Raw genomic sequence first — 19,033 nt, 5'->3', positions numbered from 1 at the left:
TATGCGATCCTTACTCTCCTCTTTTCTAAAACCTTCCATAAGACCTCCCTTGGTATCCTATCATACGCTTTTTCCAAATCAATAAACACCATATGTAGATCCCTTTTATTACTACGATACCTCTCAATTATCCTTCTTAATAGGTATATCGCTTCAGTGGTAGATCTGCCTGGCATAAATCCAAATTGGTTCTCTGTTACTTGTGTCTCTTTTCTCAACCTCTGTTCTATCACCCTTTCCCATAACTTCATAGTATGACTCATAAGCTTAATCCCTCTATAGTTTCCGCAACTTTGTATATCCCCCTTATTCTTGTAGATAGGTACCAAGGTGCTCTTTCTCCACTCATCAGACATCTTCTTTGACCTTAAAATCTCATTAAAAAGCATGGTTAACCAGTTAATGCCTTTTTCTCCAAGACCCTTCCAAACCTCAATCGGAATATTATCAGGTCCTACTGCCCTGCCATTTTTTCATCTGCTTTAGAGCCTCTTTTACCTCGAAGTCTCGAATCCTTCGATAGTAGTCAAAGTTTTGATCTTCTTCCCTTGTGCATAATCGACCAAGGCTCGGAAGAGTCTTCTGTCCCTCATTAAATAACTCGTAGAAGTAGCTCTTCCACCTTTCATTAATCTTCTCCTCTTGAGCCAATACCTCTCCATCCTTATCCTTTATGCACTTAACCTGATCCAAATCTCTTGTTCTTCTTTCCCGGCTCTTTACAATTCTATATATACCTTTTTCTCCTTCTTTCGTGCCCAAAGATTGGTAGAAACCCTCATATGCTCTTGTTCTTGCTTCACTTACAGCCACTTTTGTCTCTTTCTTAGCCGCCTTATATTTTTCCCAATTATTTGCATTGCGGCATAAAGACCACTCTTTAAAGTATTCCCTTTTTATCTTTATCTTTTCTTATATACTCGCATTCCACCACCAGGACTCCTTGTCTCTTGGTTCTATTCCTTTAGATTCACCAAAACTTTCTTTTGCGGTTCTTCTAATAACTTCTGCCATCTCCCTCCACATCTCTTCCGCGCTTCCATTCCCATCCCACTTTGCCTCTTCTCCTACCCGTCTTAGGAAGCTTCTTTATTCCTCACCTTTCATCCGCCACCACCTTGTCCTTGGGTTCTTCGTATGATGTCTTTTCCTCAACTTTTGCTCAACGCGAAAATCCATGACGAGCACCCTATGTTGTGTTGTCAAACTCTCTCCCGGGATAATTTTACAATTAATGCAAAATTTTCAGTCGACTCTCCTCAACAAGAAGAAGTCGATTTGAGAGCTTGTCATGCCACTCTTATAGGTTATAAGATGTTCGTCTCTCTTTTTAAAACATGTATTTGCGATGAGAAGATCAAAGGTTGAGGAAAAGTCCAAAATAGTTTTACCCTCGGCATTGATCACCTCAAAACCATGACCTCCGTGAATATTCCCATATCCAGTCACTTCTCTCCCAACATGGCCATTTAAATCTCCTTCTAAGAAAATCTTATCTCCCAAAGGTATGCCTTGAACCAAACTCTCTAGATCCTCCCAAAACCTTATCTTGTGTTGTTCGTCCGAACCCACTTGTGGTGCATAGGCGCTAATCACATGGAAAGCACCTCCCTCCACCACAAATTTGATAGAGATGATCCGATCTCCCACCCTCTTGACATCACATGGAAACCTAGTAATGTGGCAAATGCGTATTTTAAAATGGCTTGAGTGGTATCACCACAATATTATGCTTACTGCATTCATTGTCAAGAGGCCTCAGAACATCTCTAATGATCGACCAGCACATCCGAAGTAGGAGTGTTCAAAATTCAAACCGATTCAAATGAAACTGTTTATTCAATTTAAATTCAAACCAAAAAGCAATTAAAATTGCACTAATTTAGATTTGATTGGATTCTATTTTTTACAAATAGCTGGATTGAATTAGATTTCGTATTTATTTTTCATAACTAATCTAATATAAACCGCACAATATGCTATAATATTATTATTTTATTATATTTTAATTAACCTATAATTTTATTTCTATTATATTATTTTAAGATTTTTAAGATATTATTGAGACTTGTTATGTCATTATTGATTATTTAAAATTTGATGCTGAAACTTGTTATATATATTTAATATTTTTAATTTACAAAATCGCAAATTCAATTCAATCCAAACGTTTGAAATTGGATCAGATCGGATCATTTTTTTTTTTAAATCATCTCATCTAAACCGTACTGCAAGTAAAATTAGTGTTTGAAATTAGATTCAAAACCAATCCAAATCGTACTACGAACACCCCTACACTGAAGGGAATTCAGATCATCCTCAATTTTTGAGGATTCGTTCTTTGCAACCCGTAAATTCTAAGTACAATTACAAAATTTGAACCAAGTCAATTCACTAAAGCACTACATTAGCCGGGTATAAGTAGCATTTATAATTACAACTAGCTTCTACAAACAAACAAAATGCAAAACTTTAATTTCAGCAAAGGGAAACATGAATTGCAGTCACGTTAGGCAGGCATATATAAATTTGTGGAAATGTTTGGTAACTAAAGAAAATCAGCAAAAAACAGTCATAACTTGCCTTATTTAGCATTTATTAATTGTTACGATAATTAATTAATGCTAAATAAAGCAAGTTCTGGCTGTTTTTTTTTGTCTACCTAGCATTACCCATTTGCTTTCAAAAATGTCCTCAATTATGTTTACTCACTTGCTATACTATAGAATACATAAATATTAATGCAATAAATTGTTAAATAAAATTATTTAAATTAATAATTTTATACTTAACTATGGCTTTGAGTATTTAAATTAATAACTTATGGTTAAATAGAATTAATTCGGCATTACCACAACACCAAATTAGATTCCAAGCTAATTATCAATATGAAAAAGTATATGTCCTCTCCTTTCCCTCGCTTTTCCAACTCCACAGTTTTGATTCCAAGCTAATTATCAATATATTTGATGATATATTTCGACTCAATTTGAATGGATTCTACCACATGAACTCACACTTAAGTACCAAAATAGCATACTTTCGTGTTTTGTCCCCAATTTGACCCTAAATGTGAAAACATGTAATTTTGTGCTTGAAATGAGCAATTTAATTCTACTTTTATTCTATTTGATGCCATGACAAGTTCGTTAAGTGATTTCAGGCCTTGGAGGCAAGAATGGATAGCCAAAAGTGGAAGAAAGCATGTACAAGGGAGAAAACATGAAGAAAACAAGGAAAAGTACACACAGCAAAGTGTGCGTGCGCACAAGTAAGCGTGCGTGCGCACAAGCACCTGTGCGTACGCACAGGTCCCTGCACGTGGTTGCATTAATGAAACACGTGCTTTGCGAATTCTGAGGCCTCTTGGCCCATTTTGGAAGGCTTGGATGCTGATTTTGGATGCTATATGAAGGGGAATTCAACACATATGAAGGCATTAGGTTGTAGTTTTAATTAGTTTTCATTAGGTAGAAAGCATCATTAGGAGTAGGAGTAGTGTAGAGTAGATTGCTCTCTTAGGATTTCATTTCAATTTCCATTGTAGCATTTTATAGCAAGTTTTGATTTTGGATTTTGCTTCTTTAATTGTAAGTACTCTCAATTTCCTCTTTAATTACATTGTCTTTATTTTCATTTCCTTTGGTTCAAGTTACTTTGTTCATATTTGCAATTTTGTGTTTCTTGAAGTTTTGATCAATGAATTTTATGTTTCATGTTTCCTTTATGCTTGATTGCTTGTCTCTTGTTGATATTGTTGATAGTTGGTTATAGTTTGCTATTTTTCCTTGTAATTTTTCATGTTTTACTTTTATGCACACAAGGTGTTTGTAATTAAAAATAATTAAATATTTTTTATATCAATTAGAAATTTAGTTAAAAATCAGAATTTGAATAATCCCATTCAAATTTTACGCTAGTTCTATTTTGCTTCTACTTCCACCCACCCATTATTCTCTCCCTCCCTGCTTGGCGCCCACGTTGCCTCTTCGAGAACGCCACCTTACTCAGCGCCGGCGTTTCCTCTTTCTCCCTCGCCTCGCCGTTCTCCATTGCGCCGCACTCTCGCCCTTGCATCACTCTCCTCAACCGTGCCTCAGTGGCGCGTCCTCCCTCATGTCGTCCTCCACCACGCTGTCACGGCATCGTCCATCGTTCGCGTTGTCCCGTCGCCGTTGAAGCCCGCCGCCCCCCAACTGCCGCAGCATCGTCGCGCCGTCCCTTCATGGAAGCAATGCTCGCCACCTTATGCTACCTGATGGCCTCCTCCCTGCTCGCCACCGCGCTTGCGACCCTACTCCCTCTAACGGACGCCCACCAACACGGTAACCTCCTCTTTGCAGTGCTGTAATTAGCTTACACAAATCATATTAAAACATGGAAGTGCAAACAAGTAATTTGTTTTAGTTTATAGCAAAACTAACAGGAAGAAAATTGAAATTTTAAAACATAGAAAGATCGCAAAGCCAATTTAAAAAAAAAATCAATAACATAAAAAGAACACCTGAAGCCCAGTAAATGAAATAATTATTTACTCTGAAAGAAATAGAACTGCAAGACAGTATTTTTTACCGAATTTTTCAAGCAGTTATGACCAAATTTTGGGAAGAAATGGCACCATATGCTTTGGGCTGCTTTCTATAAATATTTACTAAATTAGATAGCTAGATTACTTTAAATTGAGTAATAATTGTGTCTTTTATTTTAAAAAGTAGATGTTTCTTTGAGTTATAATTGTTTCTTTTACTTTTAATTTAACCCCTTTGGAATGTGATTATTTTATGTACAGGTAGTTTTTTGGAAATAGATTAGTTCCAAGTTGTTGGGTCTTGTGACACAGACTTCTGTATACCATTGGTCAATTGAAGGTGAGACCTAATTCTGCTAATTCAATTATGTTTTCCAATCTTAAAACATAAATAGAAACAGAAAATTGCTATCACAATAGGAAAATAACTTGATGTTCCACTGGATTGTAGCAATTTGCCTATAACCTCTGGAAAGAGTTGAAGATTGAAGACTCTTCCCCTTGAGCAAAAGAATAATTATAGCTCCAAGAAGACAACATGGTTATTAATGATTCATAAATCCAAACGAACATGGATATTTAACAGGCTTAACTAAATGTGCTATGAAGGTACTTGAGCTGGCAAAAATAGAAATTCTTGTGTGCATTGGCCACAATAAAAAAATTGGCAAGAGTTGGCAAAATCTACGTTGGTAACGTAGTGGAATTGTAATTTTATTTCTATTGTTATGTTATTGTTAGTGTTTTAAGATATTATTGAGACTTGTTATGTCATTATTGATTATTTAAAATTTGATGCTGAAACTTGTTATATATATTTAATATTTTTAATTTACAAAATCGCAAATTCAATTCAATCCAAACGTTTGAAATTGGATCAGATCGGATCATTTTTTTTTTTAAATCATCTCATCTAAACCGTACTGCAAGTAAAATTAGTGTTTGAAATTAGATTCAAAACCAATCCAAATCGTACTACGAACACCCCTACACTGAAGGGAATTCAGATCATCCTCAATTTTTGAGGATTCGTTCTTTGCAACCCGTAAATTCTAAGTACAATTACAAAATTTGAACCAAGTCAATTCACTAAAGCACTACATTAGCCGGGTATAAGTAGCATTTATAATTACAACTAGCTTCTACAAACAAACAAAATGCAAAACTTTAATTTCAGCAAAGGGAAACATGAATTGCAGTCACGTTAGGCAGGCATATATAAATTTGTGGAAATGTTTGGTAACTAAAGAAAATCAGCAAAAAACAGTCATAACTTGCCTTATTTAGCATTTATTAATTGTTACGATAATTAATTAATGCTAAATAAAGCAAGTTCTGGCTGTTTTTTTTTGTCTACCTAGCATTACCCATTTGCTTTCAAAAATGTCCTCAATTATGTTTACTCACTTGCTATACTATAGAATACATAAATATTAATGCAATAAATTGTTAAATAAAATTATTTAAATTAATAATTTTATACTTAACTATGGCTTTGAGTATTTAAATTAATAACTTATGGTTAAATAGAATTAATTCGGCATTACCACAACACCAAATTAGATTCCAAGCTAATTATCAATATGAAAAAGTATATGTCCTCTCCTTTCCCTCGCTTTTCCAACTCCACAGTTTTGATTCCAAGCTAATTATCAATATATTTGATGATATATTTCGACTCAATTTGAATGGATTCTACCACATGAACTCACACTTAAGTACCAAAATAGCATACTTTCGTGTTTTGTCCCCAATTTGACCCTAAATGTGAAAACATGTAATTTTGTGCTTGAAATGAGCAATTTAATTCTACTTTTATTCTATTTGATGCCATGACAAGTTCGTTAAGTGATTTCATTGGTTGGAGGCAAGAATGGATAGCCAAAAGTGGAAGAAAGCATGTACAAGGGAGAAAACATGAAGAAAACAAGGAAAAGTACACACAGCAAAGTGTGCGTGCGCACAAGTAAGCGTGCGTGCGCACAAGCACCTGTGCGTACGCACAGGTCCCTGCACGTGGTTGCATTAATGAAACACGTGCTTTGCGAATTCTGAGGCCTCTTGGCCCATTTTGGAAGGCTTGGATGCTGATTTTGGATGCTATATGAAGGGGAATTCAACACATATGAAGGCATTAGGTTGTAGTTTTAATTAGTTTTCATTAGGTAGAAAGCATCATTAGGAGTAGGAGTAGTGTAGAGTAGATTGCTCTCTTAGGATTTCATTTCAATTTCCATTGTAGCATTTTATAGCAAGTTTTGATTTTGGATTTTGCTTCTTTAATTGTAAGTACTCTCAATTTCCTCTTTAATTACATTGTCTTTATTTTCATTTCCTTTGGTTCAAGTTACTTTGTTCATATTTGCAATTTTGTGTTTCTTGAAGTTTTGATCAATGAATTTTATGTTTCATGTTTCCTTTATGCTTGATTGCTTGTCTCTTGTTGATATTGTTGATAGTTGGTTATAGTTTGCTATTTTTCCTTGTAATTTTTCATGTTTTACTTTTATGCACACAAGGTGTTTGTGAAAATGCCAACCTTAGGATTTGAGTAGATTTTTCTACCTTGGCTTGTGGTTTGAGTTCCTAGGATACTAGAGTCATAATGTCTGACATTTAGTGGTAATTCTTGGGTAGTTAGTTGAATCTTGTTTCCATTAATGCTAGCTTTTTATCAACTAGTTTGGTAAGTTAGCTAGGACTTATGGAATAAGGTCAATTATGCTTGCTTGACTTACTCCTCGATGTTAGGGGTTAACTAGGCGAGATTGACTCATCATAATTATCATAGTTGTGGTTATGGCGATGATAAGATTCCTTGGACTCTCATTCCCAAGTCAAGGCTCTTTATTGCATTGATAGCATTTTCACTAGTTTTGATCTCATTTTCTCTTTACTTGCATTAATTCCAATTTTAATCATCTCTTAGTTCTTTTATTGCTTGGTTCTTTTAATCTTTAGTTCTTTGATTGCAAAACCCCTTTTGTCCCCTTAACAACCGAAAGAGAAACACTCTCAATTGCGTCGTAGGAAGAACGATCCGAGGTTAAAAGACTCTCGGTTTATATGTTTTGAATTTAACATTTGATTAGTGTTCAATTGTTGGGTTTGGACTATACTTGCAACGGACAAATTCTATTTTTAATGTGAAAATCCAAACCTATGCTTTTGGGCATCGATCAATTGATCTATGGAAGTTGAACTTGCCTCACAAAATTAAGCTATTTATCTGGAAAGCTCTTCATGGCCGGCTTCCGGTGCTTGCTCAGATTAATCACCGCATCCCATCTATATCGCCAATATGCCCGCAATAGAAACAATCACTCATTGTTTGATCGATTGCTCTAGAATTAAAGAAGTATGGTCTCAGAGTTATCTTCGTGACTGTCTTCCCCCTCAAATTCCTAACGACTTTTGGACATGGTAGACTGCATCAACAGATATGCTTAACCCGTTGAAGAATTCTGACTGTAATCCTCAATTGCTTGCCATCATTTGCTGAAACTGCTGGAAAGCTCGCAACCAGTTAATTTTTTAAGGTTCTACTTCAATGTCGTCTGCCATTCTAGTAAGCTTTGTCAAATTGCTCCGTGAAATCTAAAGAATTCACAGTTTAGATCGTCATCTCTATGAGGCAAACTCTTAGTTTCATTCAATTTGATTTATCATTCTTTCTTCTTTAAGATTTTTCTTCGTTTTTCGACCATGCACCGTTGGATGAATTCTTTCAGTGTATTGTTTTGAGAAATCCCCACCTTTTATTATACCGTCCTGCTTTTGGACATCTTTATATTTTATTTTTTAATAATTAATAAAATATAACCTATTATCTTTAGAAAAAAAAACGAAGATCCTATTTAAAAAATATTCGCTGCGAACTTGTTTATCCCCTTAAAACACAATATTTTGAGCCGTTGTAAAACGATGTCGTTTTACATATTTTAGTAGCGACCTATTTTCCTTGATAGTGACATCTTCACAACCGTCACCACTTAACGGGCTTTGTAAGATCTCTTTATAATAACTAGTAGTTTTAACTAATTGAGTGACTTATTAAAACAAATTTTAAGAACGTTAACCATAATAAAATTTAGTTAAAACCGTCCTTAGAACTTGGATATACACTCTAAATATAATCATGTATGTGATTTCAATTTTTGACATTATTGGCTCAATAATATACGAGTGTTGAGAATTTTTATACTAAAAGATTTATAGTTCAATTTCTATTATCTTTCAAAAAATTTGCAAAAATAAATTATAAATAATTCATATTTGAAGCATATAAAAAAAAACTCTTATCTAAATAGACAAATTAGATATATAATTATTTGGGAAAAGAATGTATAACTTTGCATACAGCACTTCACTTTTTTATTTTTAATATTGAGTGAGTGATGGTGTATAACCGCATTATGGTGGTGCAGGGTGCTTGACGGGAGTGTGACGGCTAGGGATTAACAAATCGGACGGACCGATTTAAGGAACAGTAATCGGACAGTCCGATTACTAGCTGGACAGGTACACAAATCGGACTGTCTGATTTGTGCCCCCTAGTCACATGTCGCGCATGCAGTTGGACCAGCCCCACCAAGATGTATACACTCCCAAGTCTCACGAAGCTCCTTTCATTCACTTTCACTTTCCCTTTCACTTTCGTTCATTCATTCTCCTCTCCAAAATACCCCACCACCAGCTTCATTCATTCTCCATTGATGAAGCTTTGAGTAAAAAAAAATTGGACCACACGTTTTTAACGATACCTAGAAGAAGAAGAATAAAAGATGTCAGTTGTTCGAAACTCCACATTGCTAATTATCTTGATCATCCTAATTATGTAAGTTTTTATTTCAAAAAATTTTGTTTTAGTTAAAATAATAATTATAATGTTAGAGATTAATAGTAGTTTATTATAGTTAATATTATATTAGTCATTCGTAAATAAATATTATGAATTAAAAATTATTGAATTAATTATTTATATTATAAGTTTAATATAAATATTTAATAAAGGGTTAATGATTGATTTATTATTGTATGTTTGTTGTTAGAATAGAATAGAATAGAATAGTTATTTGAGTATTAGTATATAATATAATAGTTATTTGTATAAAGTATTGTTATTATTATTATTTTTATTGATTGTGGATATGTTTTACTGGTTATTTGATAATGAAAATTTGATTCTGTTAAATTTAATTTGTTAATTAATTAATATTATGTTTGTGTTTAGGGTTCTAGAATGTTGCAATGTGACCACTACATGCCGCCGGATCGGTACAATCCAATAGTGGAGGGGGATTTACGGGACACCGGCTTTTATTATGTTTCATAGATTGGAGTTGTCCAATGTCAGTCGGCATTGGTTAATGCTCTGATCGAGAGATGGCACCCTGAGACTCACACATTCTATTTTCCGGTTGGTGAGTGTGCCGTGACACTGGAGGATGTGGCGTTAATTCTTGGTCTTCTGACAAATGGTTTGCCAGTTACGGGACCGACACTGAGTAGTTATGAGGCGTTAGAGGCTGAATGCTTGGATCAGTTTGGTGTTGCACCTAGGAAGGCAGACTGCAGGGGAAGTTTTATCAAGTTGACTTGGTTTCGAGCATTGAAAGATCGATTAGTGTTGGTTGATGATATCTAGATTTAGAGGTACGTGAAGTGCCACATAATGTTATTGTTTGGGACCGTTATGTTTGGAGATAAGTCTGGAGCAGGGGTGCACTGGAAGTTTCTGCCGTTACTCCGTAATTTTGCCGGGATCATACAGTTCAGTTGGGGATCGGCATGCCTGGCACACCTGTATAGAGCGTTGTGTAGGAAAATTCGTATCGACTGTAAGGAGATTGATGGTCCGCTGACACTCTTACTTGCCTGGGCTTGGATCCGTCTACCATTCATTGTGCCGATTCCTAGCAATCCTCGAATCTTTCTGATTGCAAATAGGTAAATTTAATTACTAAACGCTTTGAAATAGTGTATTTTAAATTGTATTGATAAATGTAAATTAATGAATTGTCTAATGTCAGGTGGCATAACTGGGAGCGTGAGAATCGGCCTTACAGATTTTGTACCCTTGATCACTTTAGGAGAGATCTGGATGTTCTGCAAGAAGGACAGGTTTGTTGTAATAAATAAGTAGTTATTTTTGTTTAGCCGTATTATTATTCAGTGTGTAATCCTCGGTTACTTGCATAATGTGTGCAGTTTGTTTGGGAGCCTTATGCAATTGGTCGGACCGATCCAGACGTGATTCCTCCTAACATCCGTCAGCATTCGGCTATTTGGAGTGCCACAGTTCCGCTTATATCTTTTGAATGTATTGAGTGGCATGCATCTGATAGACTGAGGAGGAAATTTGGCTTGACTCAGGGCGTTCCTCATCAAGAGCGTGACCTAGGTGAAGCACACGGCAAAGTTCTGACAGGTCCGAAGAATCAAGATTGGTCTGGAACCCACTCATTCTGGGTTATGCATTAGATGAATCGGTATAGTCATGTTCTTGTCGAGCACACGGTGCCCTCACAGCATCAGGCAGATATCTACTTGCATTGGTACCGAGGTACATATGGTGACCACTTGCATCTGTCAGAGATCGAACCGCAAGAGAATCAGCACGGTGATCCTATGCATAATCAGGAGAAGCAACAAGTACAACCACCACCACCACCATCGCCACCGCAACCACCACTGCCTCCCTCACAAACACAGGCACAACAAGAGCCTGAGCAGTTCACTCCATACAATCCTGACACGCATTTTGCGGATTACTTGACACCACCAGTACATCAGCAGTCCTGGAGTGTCCCGCACCAAGAATCAGGTGAACAGGGTTCGTTTAGCCAGCTGCTTGGATTCATGGCTCCTGTGCCAGGTTACTCATATCCAGCTTACGGAGACATTCCCACCAATCAGAGGGCCCAACCAAGTGGGATTGCTCCAGGTAGATTGTCATTGGATACGAGACCTCGACAGCTCACTTCCTCTGGTACTTTCGGAGGTAGACTTTCTGTTGACTCAAGTATGAGTGATGATGCCACGAGAGGGATCATACAGAGCGAAAATTCACGTCGTGTTCCGATGGGTCTAATTCTGGAGAGCTACCAGCCAGTTGATGAGGACAATGATGACTTTCTGGTTGACCATCCAGATGGGGATGAGGATGCAGATGAGGATGAGGATGAGGACGACGACGAGGATGAGGTGGCTGGTGAGGATGATGATAATGGGGGTGATGGTCCGAATGATGGTTCACTGCCTACTGCAGGTAAAACAATTTGTTGGTTAGACTGGTTTGATTTGATTTGATTAGTTGGTTATGGAATTAATTATGTTGATAAGATTTGATTAGGGTATTTGATTAGTCAGTTATCGAATTTATTAATTTGATTAGTTATTTATTGAATTAGTTGGTTATTGATTATTTGAGTTGATTAGTTGGTTATTGAATGTTTTCATAGGTACAACCACTAGCAAAAAAGGAAAAGGATACAACCTTAGAGCTGACCCCCCCTCGTCAGAGCGCTAGTCAGTATACTCCATCCGCTTTTAACCGGGTTGCAAAAAAATGCAAGAAATTAGTCAAAGATGTAAAATAGGTGATGAGAAAATGATGTTGGACTTATTTATGTAGAATGTGTTGGACTTATTTATTTAGAATGTATTTGACTTATTTATGTATCATGTGTTGGACTTATGCATTTAGTGGACTTGTTTATGTGATCAAATATGCTACTTTACTTTTCATCAGCACTCACATTAAATTTCCATTATATGAAAATTTCAAAGTCATACAATAACATCACATACGAAAGTCATACAATATATAAAATATTGAAAGTCATACACTAAATCTATTGGGTGGTCGCACCCGGATTACTTGCACCACCACGTTGACGACATCTACTACGGCTGTGGCCCTCGGCCCCACATTGCTTACATCGCGTAGGACCACGCAACATCCAAGTGTCCATCTCATTCAAGAAACGGGTCATCCATGGCCAACCTTTGGATATCCGTCTAAGGAATGGATTACCTATGAATCGAGGTCCATGATATACAAGCCATGTTGTGGGATTCCCGAGTGGCCTAAACCTAGCCCTGTATACTCGTCGAACCTGGTCCATCTTGTAGACATCATGTACACACAGTTGCCAATCCAGCCGTTGGTTTGCACAACAAGCAAACACATGTCGACACGGAAGCCGGTCAACTTGGAATTCACCACAGTCACACCGTTGTCGACGGAAGTCCACTGCATACTCCACACCACTGGGACACTCACGCACTTCAAATACCTCATTCTGTCAGTCAAAACAACTAACTTGGATGTTACCCGCTGCTCGCTAATTTGCATGTAGTTTGGAGGTTACAAGCTCAGAGAACACATGTCCTGCATTAATTCAAGCCTTAGCCTCGGCTCTTTTTCGGGTGAACAATTCATTAAGCCTATAAAACGTTGCCTTAACAAGTGCAGTGACTGGAAGATAGCGAGCCCCTTTCAGTACCGAGTTGATGCATTCCACTAGATTAGTTGTCATATGACCCCATCGATATCCCCCATCAAATGCTAAAGCATACTGCTCACGCGGAATCCGATCCAACCAGTTGGTATAAGCCTCACCCCGCTTGCGTAAACGCTGATAACGCGTCTTGTACTCGTAAACTGTTCACGAGTATCTTGTCAATTAAAAAAAGACCCACCATAAAAAACGTTCATCATAATAACTGAGTTCAGGAGTAAATATAATCGTAACTATCATACCGATGTTGATGATAAGCTTTTGCAGATACGGAGCCTTGAATTTCCTCAGAAAGTTGGACTCTATATGTCTGATGCAGAACATGTGGAATGCTCTGGGAGGAGACCAAGCTCCGTTACTACGATCAATAGCAGACCTAATGGAATCGTGCCGATCGGAGATAAGGCCCACACCATCACGTGTCACAACATGCTGTCACAAGTTACTAAGAAAAAAGTGCCAAGCCTCAGATGTCTCTCCCTCAACTATCACAAATGTAATAGGCACGATGTTGTTGTTGCCATCCTGTGAAACTGTAACCAACAAACAACCCTTGTATTTTCCATACAAATGAGTTCCGTCTACCTGCACTATTGGCTTGCAATGTCTGAATGCTCTAATACAAGGGTAATAACTCCAGAAGACTCGGTGTAGTACACGAATATTAGGAACCAAGTCATCTCCCTGATATGCAGGCATTGTTTCAAAATGAACGACTGCGGATGACTCCTTGTGACACATGGCCTCAAACCATATTGGCAAGGCTTCGTACGAAGCTTCCCACCCTCCGAAAATTGACTACACTGCCTTCTGTTTTGCCAACCTTACTTTGTGATAACTTATGGTGTAGTTAAACTTTGCTTGTACTTCCGAAATTACTGATTTCACCCTTATGGACGGGTCAACTTCTACCAATAGCTTTATTGCTTCTGCAACTATGTTGGAATCCAGCTTCGAATGTTCTTGAGAAATGGTGGTCCTAGTACAGGTGTAACTACCATTGTACCTCCTTATCTCCCAACAGAACTTTCTGGACATTTTACTCACCCTGATCAGCCAATCACATCCTGCACCATACTGGGTGCATTTAGCATAGAATGTCGTCGGTTCTGACTCATGCACCCGATAATTTACACCTATGTGGATTGTATAATCTTTCATCGCCTTAATTACTGCCTCCTTAGAACTGAATTCCATTCCCACGGTAAATTCACCATCTGGCATAAGGGGAAGCTCTGCTGCAATCACATCACAAATTTTAGAGTTGTCAGAACTAATAATCTAATAAACTAATAATCACAGAATAATGGAAAATGTAGTTGTCAAAACCGAACCGGTGATCGAATCGGTCAGGTCACTAGGTCATTGGTTCAACCGTGCATCACTGGTTGAACCGATTTATCCGGTCCTATGTAAATAAAAAATAAAGCATAGTAAAAAATTTTCACTAACATTTCAAAAATATCTAACTATTCTAAAACAATATGAAATAGGAACAATAGTATTTTGTTAATTTTACAGAGTTTGACCGATTTTAACCGATTCACTCCGGATTTAACCGGATTGCACCGGTTCGTTGCCTTGTGCGGTCTCATCAATTGGACCGGACCGGTCTTAGATCTACTTTACCGGTTTTTTGGTCAAATTGGCCGGTCCAGTAGAGCCGGCCGGTCCGATCGAACCAGTCATTCCGGTCCAATTTTATCAACAATGACGAAAAATGCTACATTTCTCAGTCTACATGTTCACTTCATAATTAAACATTAAACAATTACTAATTACATGCTATATTTTGCCTATTTACCGTTGTCTTAACTATTTGTCCTAAACTCAAAACCCATGCACAAATCATACTTTAACAAATCTTAATATAAATTGATGGCGCACTTGCATTTACATATTGAGGAAATTCCGGTGCATGCATGGCCTCCAAATCCAACAACCGCATGAAACTTGGCTCCACAAACGGCTGCTGGTTTGCTAGTGTGTTTGCCACATCCACCACATCGGCCACCATAGCCTCGTCAGCTTGATCTTCGTCTACACCCGGATCAACGACCTCATAGTTACTTTCGAACTCTTCTTCACTATCACTATTGTAATCTTCCAATTCAATATCTCGGTCCGCTGCAGATTGCTCGAACTCGATATACAGTTCGATGAACAATATTCGCGACCGACTTTCAAGATACACTGAAAACATTTCTTGCATGCTCGCTTCGTCGGTCACGTTTTCTGTTTGAAATTGCACGAACCCACCAAAGACGGATATAGGATATCTGTACAGAATACACGACACTCTCCTAGATATTTGAGAATCCATCTTCTCACAAATGACACCTTTTAATTCTTCAAATGACAGTATGAATGGAATAATAATATCCAACGGATTTTCACACACAAATTTTACTCCTTCTGATGTTTGTAATAAAATTTGGCCATGATAATACACTTTTAATCTTACTCTATCATCCATGATAATAGAGAAGAAGAGATCTACAAAGAAGAAGAAGAGATTTGCAGAGAAGAGGTTTAGAGACTTGTAGCACCGGATANNNNAATCGGACCATCCGACCGCTTGCATGCCCATTCGAATTTTTTTGAACAAAAAAATCGGACAGTCCGATTACTAAACAGCCCACCCAAAAAAATTTGAAACCCAGAAATCGCTGGGTCCGATTTGGGTGCTCTACTAATTTTTTTTTAATGCAGACCTCAAATCAGTAAGTCCAATTTGGTTGGGCCAAAAAAAAATTGTTCCCCATGCAACAAATCACACGATCCGACTTCTTTGCACACAACATCTACCACGCACAAATCGGATGGTCCGATTTGTGTCCCCTCCCACCTACAAGAAATCGGACCGTCCGATTTTCCTCTGTCATCTAACCACCGTCACACCAGTGTGAAACACCTATAAACTCCATAACCAAGCGTTACACCAAACGTTGCATCATATGCAAAAAAGTTAGCCTATAGCACTTAGCTAATAATATTCTTTATTTTTGTGTGGATTATGGTTCTCATAAAGTGACTGGACTTTCAAGTGATAAGGAGAGTGCACAAGAGTATGCTGCCACTGGAATTGGTTTGTTGGCTGGTAGTGGTTCCTCCATCTTGCTTCTCACGCTTGTGTGGGGCACTTGTGTCATTGTTGGCAAACAAAAGTTGAACTATGACGTTGAAGGAAGAATTATATAAAAAACGGGAAAGATAATAAATTTATTTTACGGTATCATCTTGGTTCCTTTCATACTTCTCTTGATTTTATAATGTTAGAACAAATAATGGGTTTTGTGAAAAATGATTTTTGCCACTGTATTACCAACTTAGTGTGGGAACGAATATATATACATACATGTACATGCTAACTGCACCTACTATTATGCTGACTCACCCTAATTACTATGAAAAAAGAAAAGATTCTTTTTTTCTAAATATGGCTAACTAACTGCAACAAATAAATAGTAAGTAAAGTGTGGTTATGCTATCATCTAAAATATAAGGTTTGGTATTTATCTTGGGATTGGAATAAAAAATATAATAATAGAGGTCAATCAACTCTTGCATTTCTTCTGTTTGGAGTTATATATATTGACATAAAAGAATGTTGACAAAGTATTTAATGAGTGCTCCATTAGATAGGATTATCTAAATTATTTACAAAACAGCAATTAACTCATTATGATATAATTACTTGTGCAACAACATTTTTTTTGTTCATGTATTAATTTGGGTGGGTCAGACCACCCCGTTCTGAACCAGCTACCTACATAGACTTATTGTTAGACTCAATGAATGGAAATTATAAATCAGAACAAGAATTGAATGAAAAGTCGATGAAAGACATGAATTAAAAAAATTTAGCAACAATAGACAATCACAATGACACTATTCTTAGTTTCGAGTCCTCAAAAGGTGTGATTCCATAACTAACTTGGATAATTCTATTGTGACCACTCTCTCACCTCACTCATTACATTTTATTTTTCTAAAATCTTAACTAAATGTCTCTTTAATAATAATACAACAAGAGGCATTAAATTAAAATGCTCTTTTAGGATTTTTTTGCTCTATTAGATATTTTGTAATAGAGTCTCAAGTACCAACGTATCAACATTTATTCTTAGTTAGAAATAGAAAAATTCTCCACTACTCAAGCAATCATGTATCATCTGCATGACTGATACAATAAGGAGAAAAATAGAACAAAACAATGAGAGTGACAATGATGATGACAGCCCGATCTAATTAGAAGAAGATGATTTTACTGATGTCCTCAGGGCATGCTTCAATAGTTTAGTTGGCCGGCTGTTTGCAGACAAAATATTTTCTGTTGGAACAATAAAGGGAGCATTCTGAGCAATTTGGGATAGACCGGAAGATTTCAGAGTAAGTGAGATTAGTCACAATCACTTTTAATTTTTCTTTGATAATGAAATAGATGTTATGAGAATAGAAAAGGATTCGCCATGGTTGTTTAAGGACTTTGTTCTCCATACACGTAGATGGACAATCGATACAACTGTTAACAATAAGAAAATTCACAAGTACCCAATTTGGATTCAATTTTGTGGACTCCTTGAGTACCTCAAGACACTAGAGGTGGCAAAGAAGTTAGGCGCAAGAGTTGGCGCATTTTTGGAGGTTGGAATGTCTAATGTCAAAGGGAGAGAAACAAAGATTGTGAAGGCTAAAGTAGAGCTAGATGCCGAAAAGAGAATCAAAGACAATATAAAGGTAACCAAGCCAGACAATTCCATGGCAGAGGTAGTTCTACGATATGAGAGGGTTAGGGTGGTATGCACATATTGCGCAAAGATTGGACATAACCACAGAACTTGTAGGATGCTAATGGAGGATACCCGCAATAATAAGCAAGGCCAAGATAGAATTGGAGAATGGATAAAATCAAATCAAACAGGAAAAAGGGTGGAACAAGAAGAAGAGCTTAAGAGGTCAAGCTTTCAGGAATCAAAAGCAAGTGATGGTATGAGGAAGAAGAAGCCGGTGCCGGATTGCCTTGTTGAATGCTTTTAGGGTCTCAGTGTTAAGAAAAATAACATAAATAAGGAGAAAATTACACTGCAATATAATTTAATCAACATCCAGAATAGTGAGAAGACTAAGGGGCAGCAACCTGGAAGAATGAGAAAATTCAAGAACCTAGCAAGAAATAATAGTGGCGAACTGATAGGTGTGATTGGAGAAAAGAGAGGAGCTGAGGTGGATGCTGAAATGGGGAGTCCAAAGAGGAGGTGTTTTGACAAAGAGAAAGGTTATGTTGAGATGGTGGAGGGTGCCAGCCGTTCAATGGCACCCAAGTCACCATGAGAATAAGAGAGTGGAACTATTGGAATTTGGGAAGACTCTTAACAGTCAATTCTGTTAAAGGGATGTGTCAATCCTACTCCCCCGAGATTTTTTTTATGTGAAACAAAGAATCAACCTTGCTTGGTGGAAAGAAAGCTTAGATCATATGGTTTTAATGATGGAGACTCATTGATCCGATTGGTTTATCTGGGGCATGGCTTTAGCACAGAAGGAGAGTGTTGAAATGCAAATTATTCAGCATAGTGCCTTTTTTCTGACAGCACGAGTGAAGGATGGTACTAAGGGACAAGAATGGGGATTAATTGGAGTTCACCTTAGCACAAAAGAAGCTACTAGAGAGACACAGTTTCAAGATATGACAGCGGAACTACAACGATTTAGAGTCAACGTTGTGATATTAAGAGACTTCAATGCAATCAAATATCAAAGTGAGAAACATAGAGGTAGTGCAAAATTCCCTAGTTTTATGAAAAACTTTAATAGATTTATTGATGATAATGCCTTGATTGATCTAAGAATGATTGGTCAACCATTTACATGGACTAATAGATGTAAGGGAGATACTCTAATCAAGGAGAGATTGTATAGATCGATGGCGGGTGCACAGTGGAGGGAGATATATAGTGCAGAGGTGGTTAGAAGGCTT

The 19,033-nt window shown here is 37.1% G+C and overlaps 2 protein-coding genes across 2 annotated transcripts; both read left to right on the top strand.

Moving 5' to 3' along the window:
- On the top strand, nucleotides 2,538-4,868 carry LOC110265277. Its single transcript, XM_021108195.1, has 3 exons — nucleotides 2,538-2,544; nucleotides 3,921-4,325; nucleotides 4,790-4,868. Exons 1-3 carry the CDS (start codon nucleotides 2,538-2,540, stop codon nucleotides 4,810-4,812), a joined length of 435 nt encoding a protein of 144 aa, XP_020963854.1. The 3' UTR covers nucleotides 4,813-4,868.
- Nucleotides 11,012-12,059, top strand: LOC107610809 (myb-like protein AA). The gene is made up of 2 exons (XM_016312810.1): nucleotides 11,012-11,798; nucleotides 11,992-12,059. The coding sequence occupies exons 1-2, from the start codon at nucleotides 11,012-11,014 to the stop codon at nucleotides 12,057-12,059; spliced, it is 855 nt and encodes a 284-aa protein (XP_016168296.1).

This window comes from Arachis ipaensis, chromosome B08 (genome assembly GCF_000816755.2).
Source record: "Arachis ipaensis cultivar K30076 chromosome B08, Araip1.1, whole genome shotgun sequence".
NCBI lineage: Eukaryota > Viridiplantae > Streptophyta > Magnoliopsida > Fabales > Fabaceae > Arachis > Arachis ipaensis.
This window is presented reverse-complemented; position numbering and strand designations above follow the sequence as displayed.

Bases quoted from the DNA above. Each gene is read 5' to 3' on its own strand.
- LOC110265277 (XM_021108195.1), top strand. The intron at 4,326-4,789 runs GTAACCTCCTCT...TTTTATGTACAG, and splicing joins AACGGACGCCCACCAACACG to GTAGTTTTTTGGAAATAGAT.
- LOC107610809 (XM_016312810.1), top strand. From the start codon at position 11,012: ATGAATCGGTATAGTCATGTTCTTGTCGAGCACACGGTGCCCTCACAG. The intron at 11,799-11,991 runs GTAAAACAATTT...ATGTTTTCATAG, and splicing joins TGGTTCACTGCCTACTGCAG to GTACAACCACTAGCAAAAAA.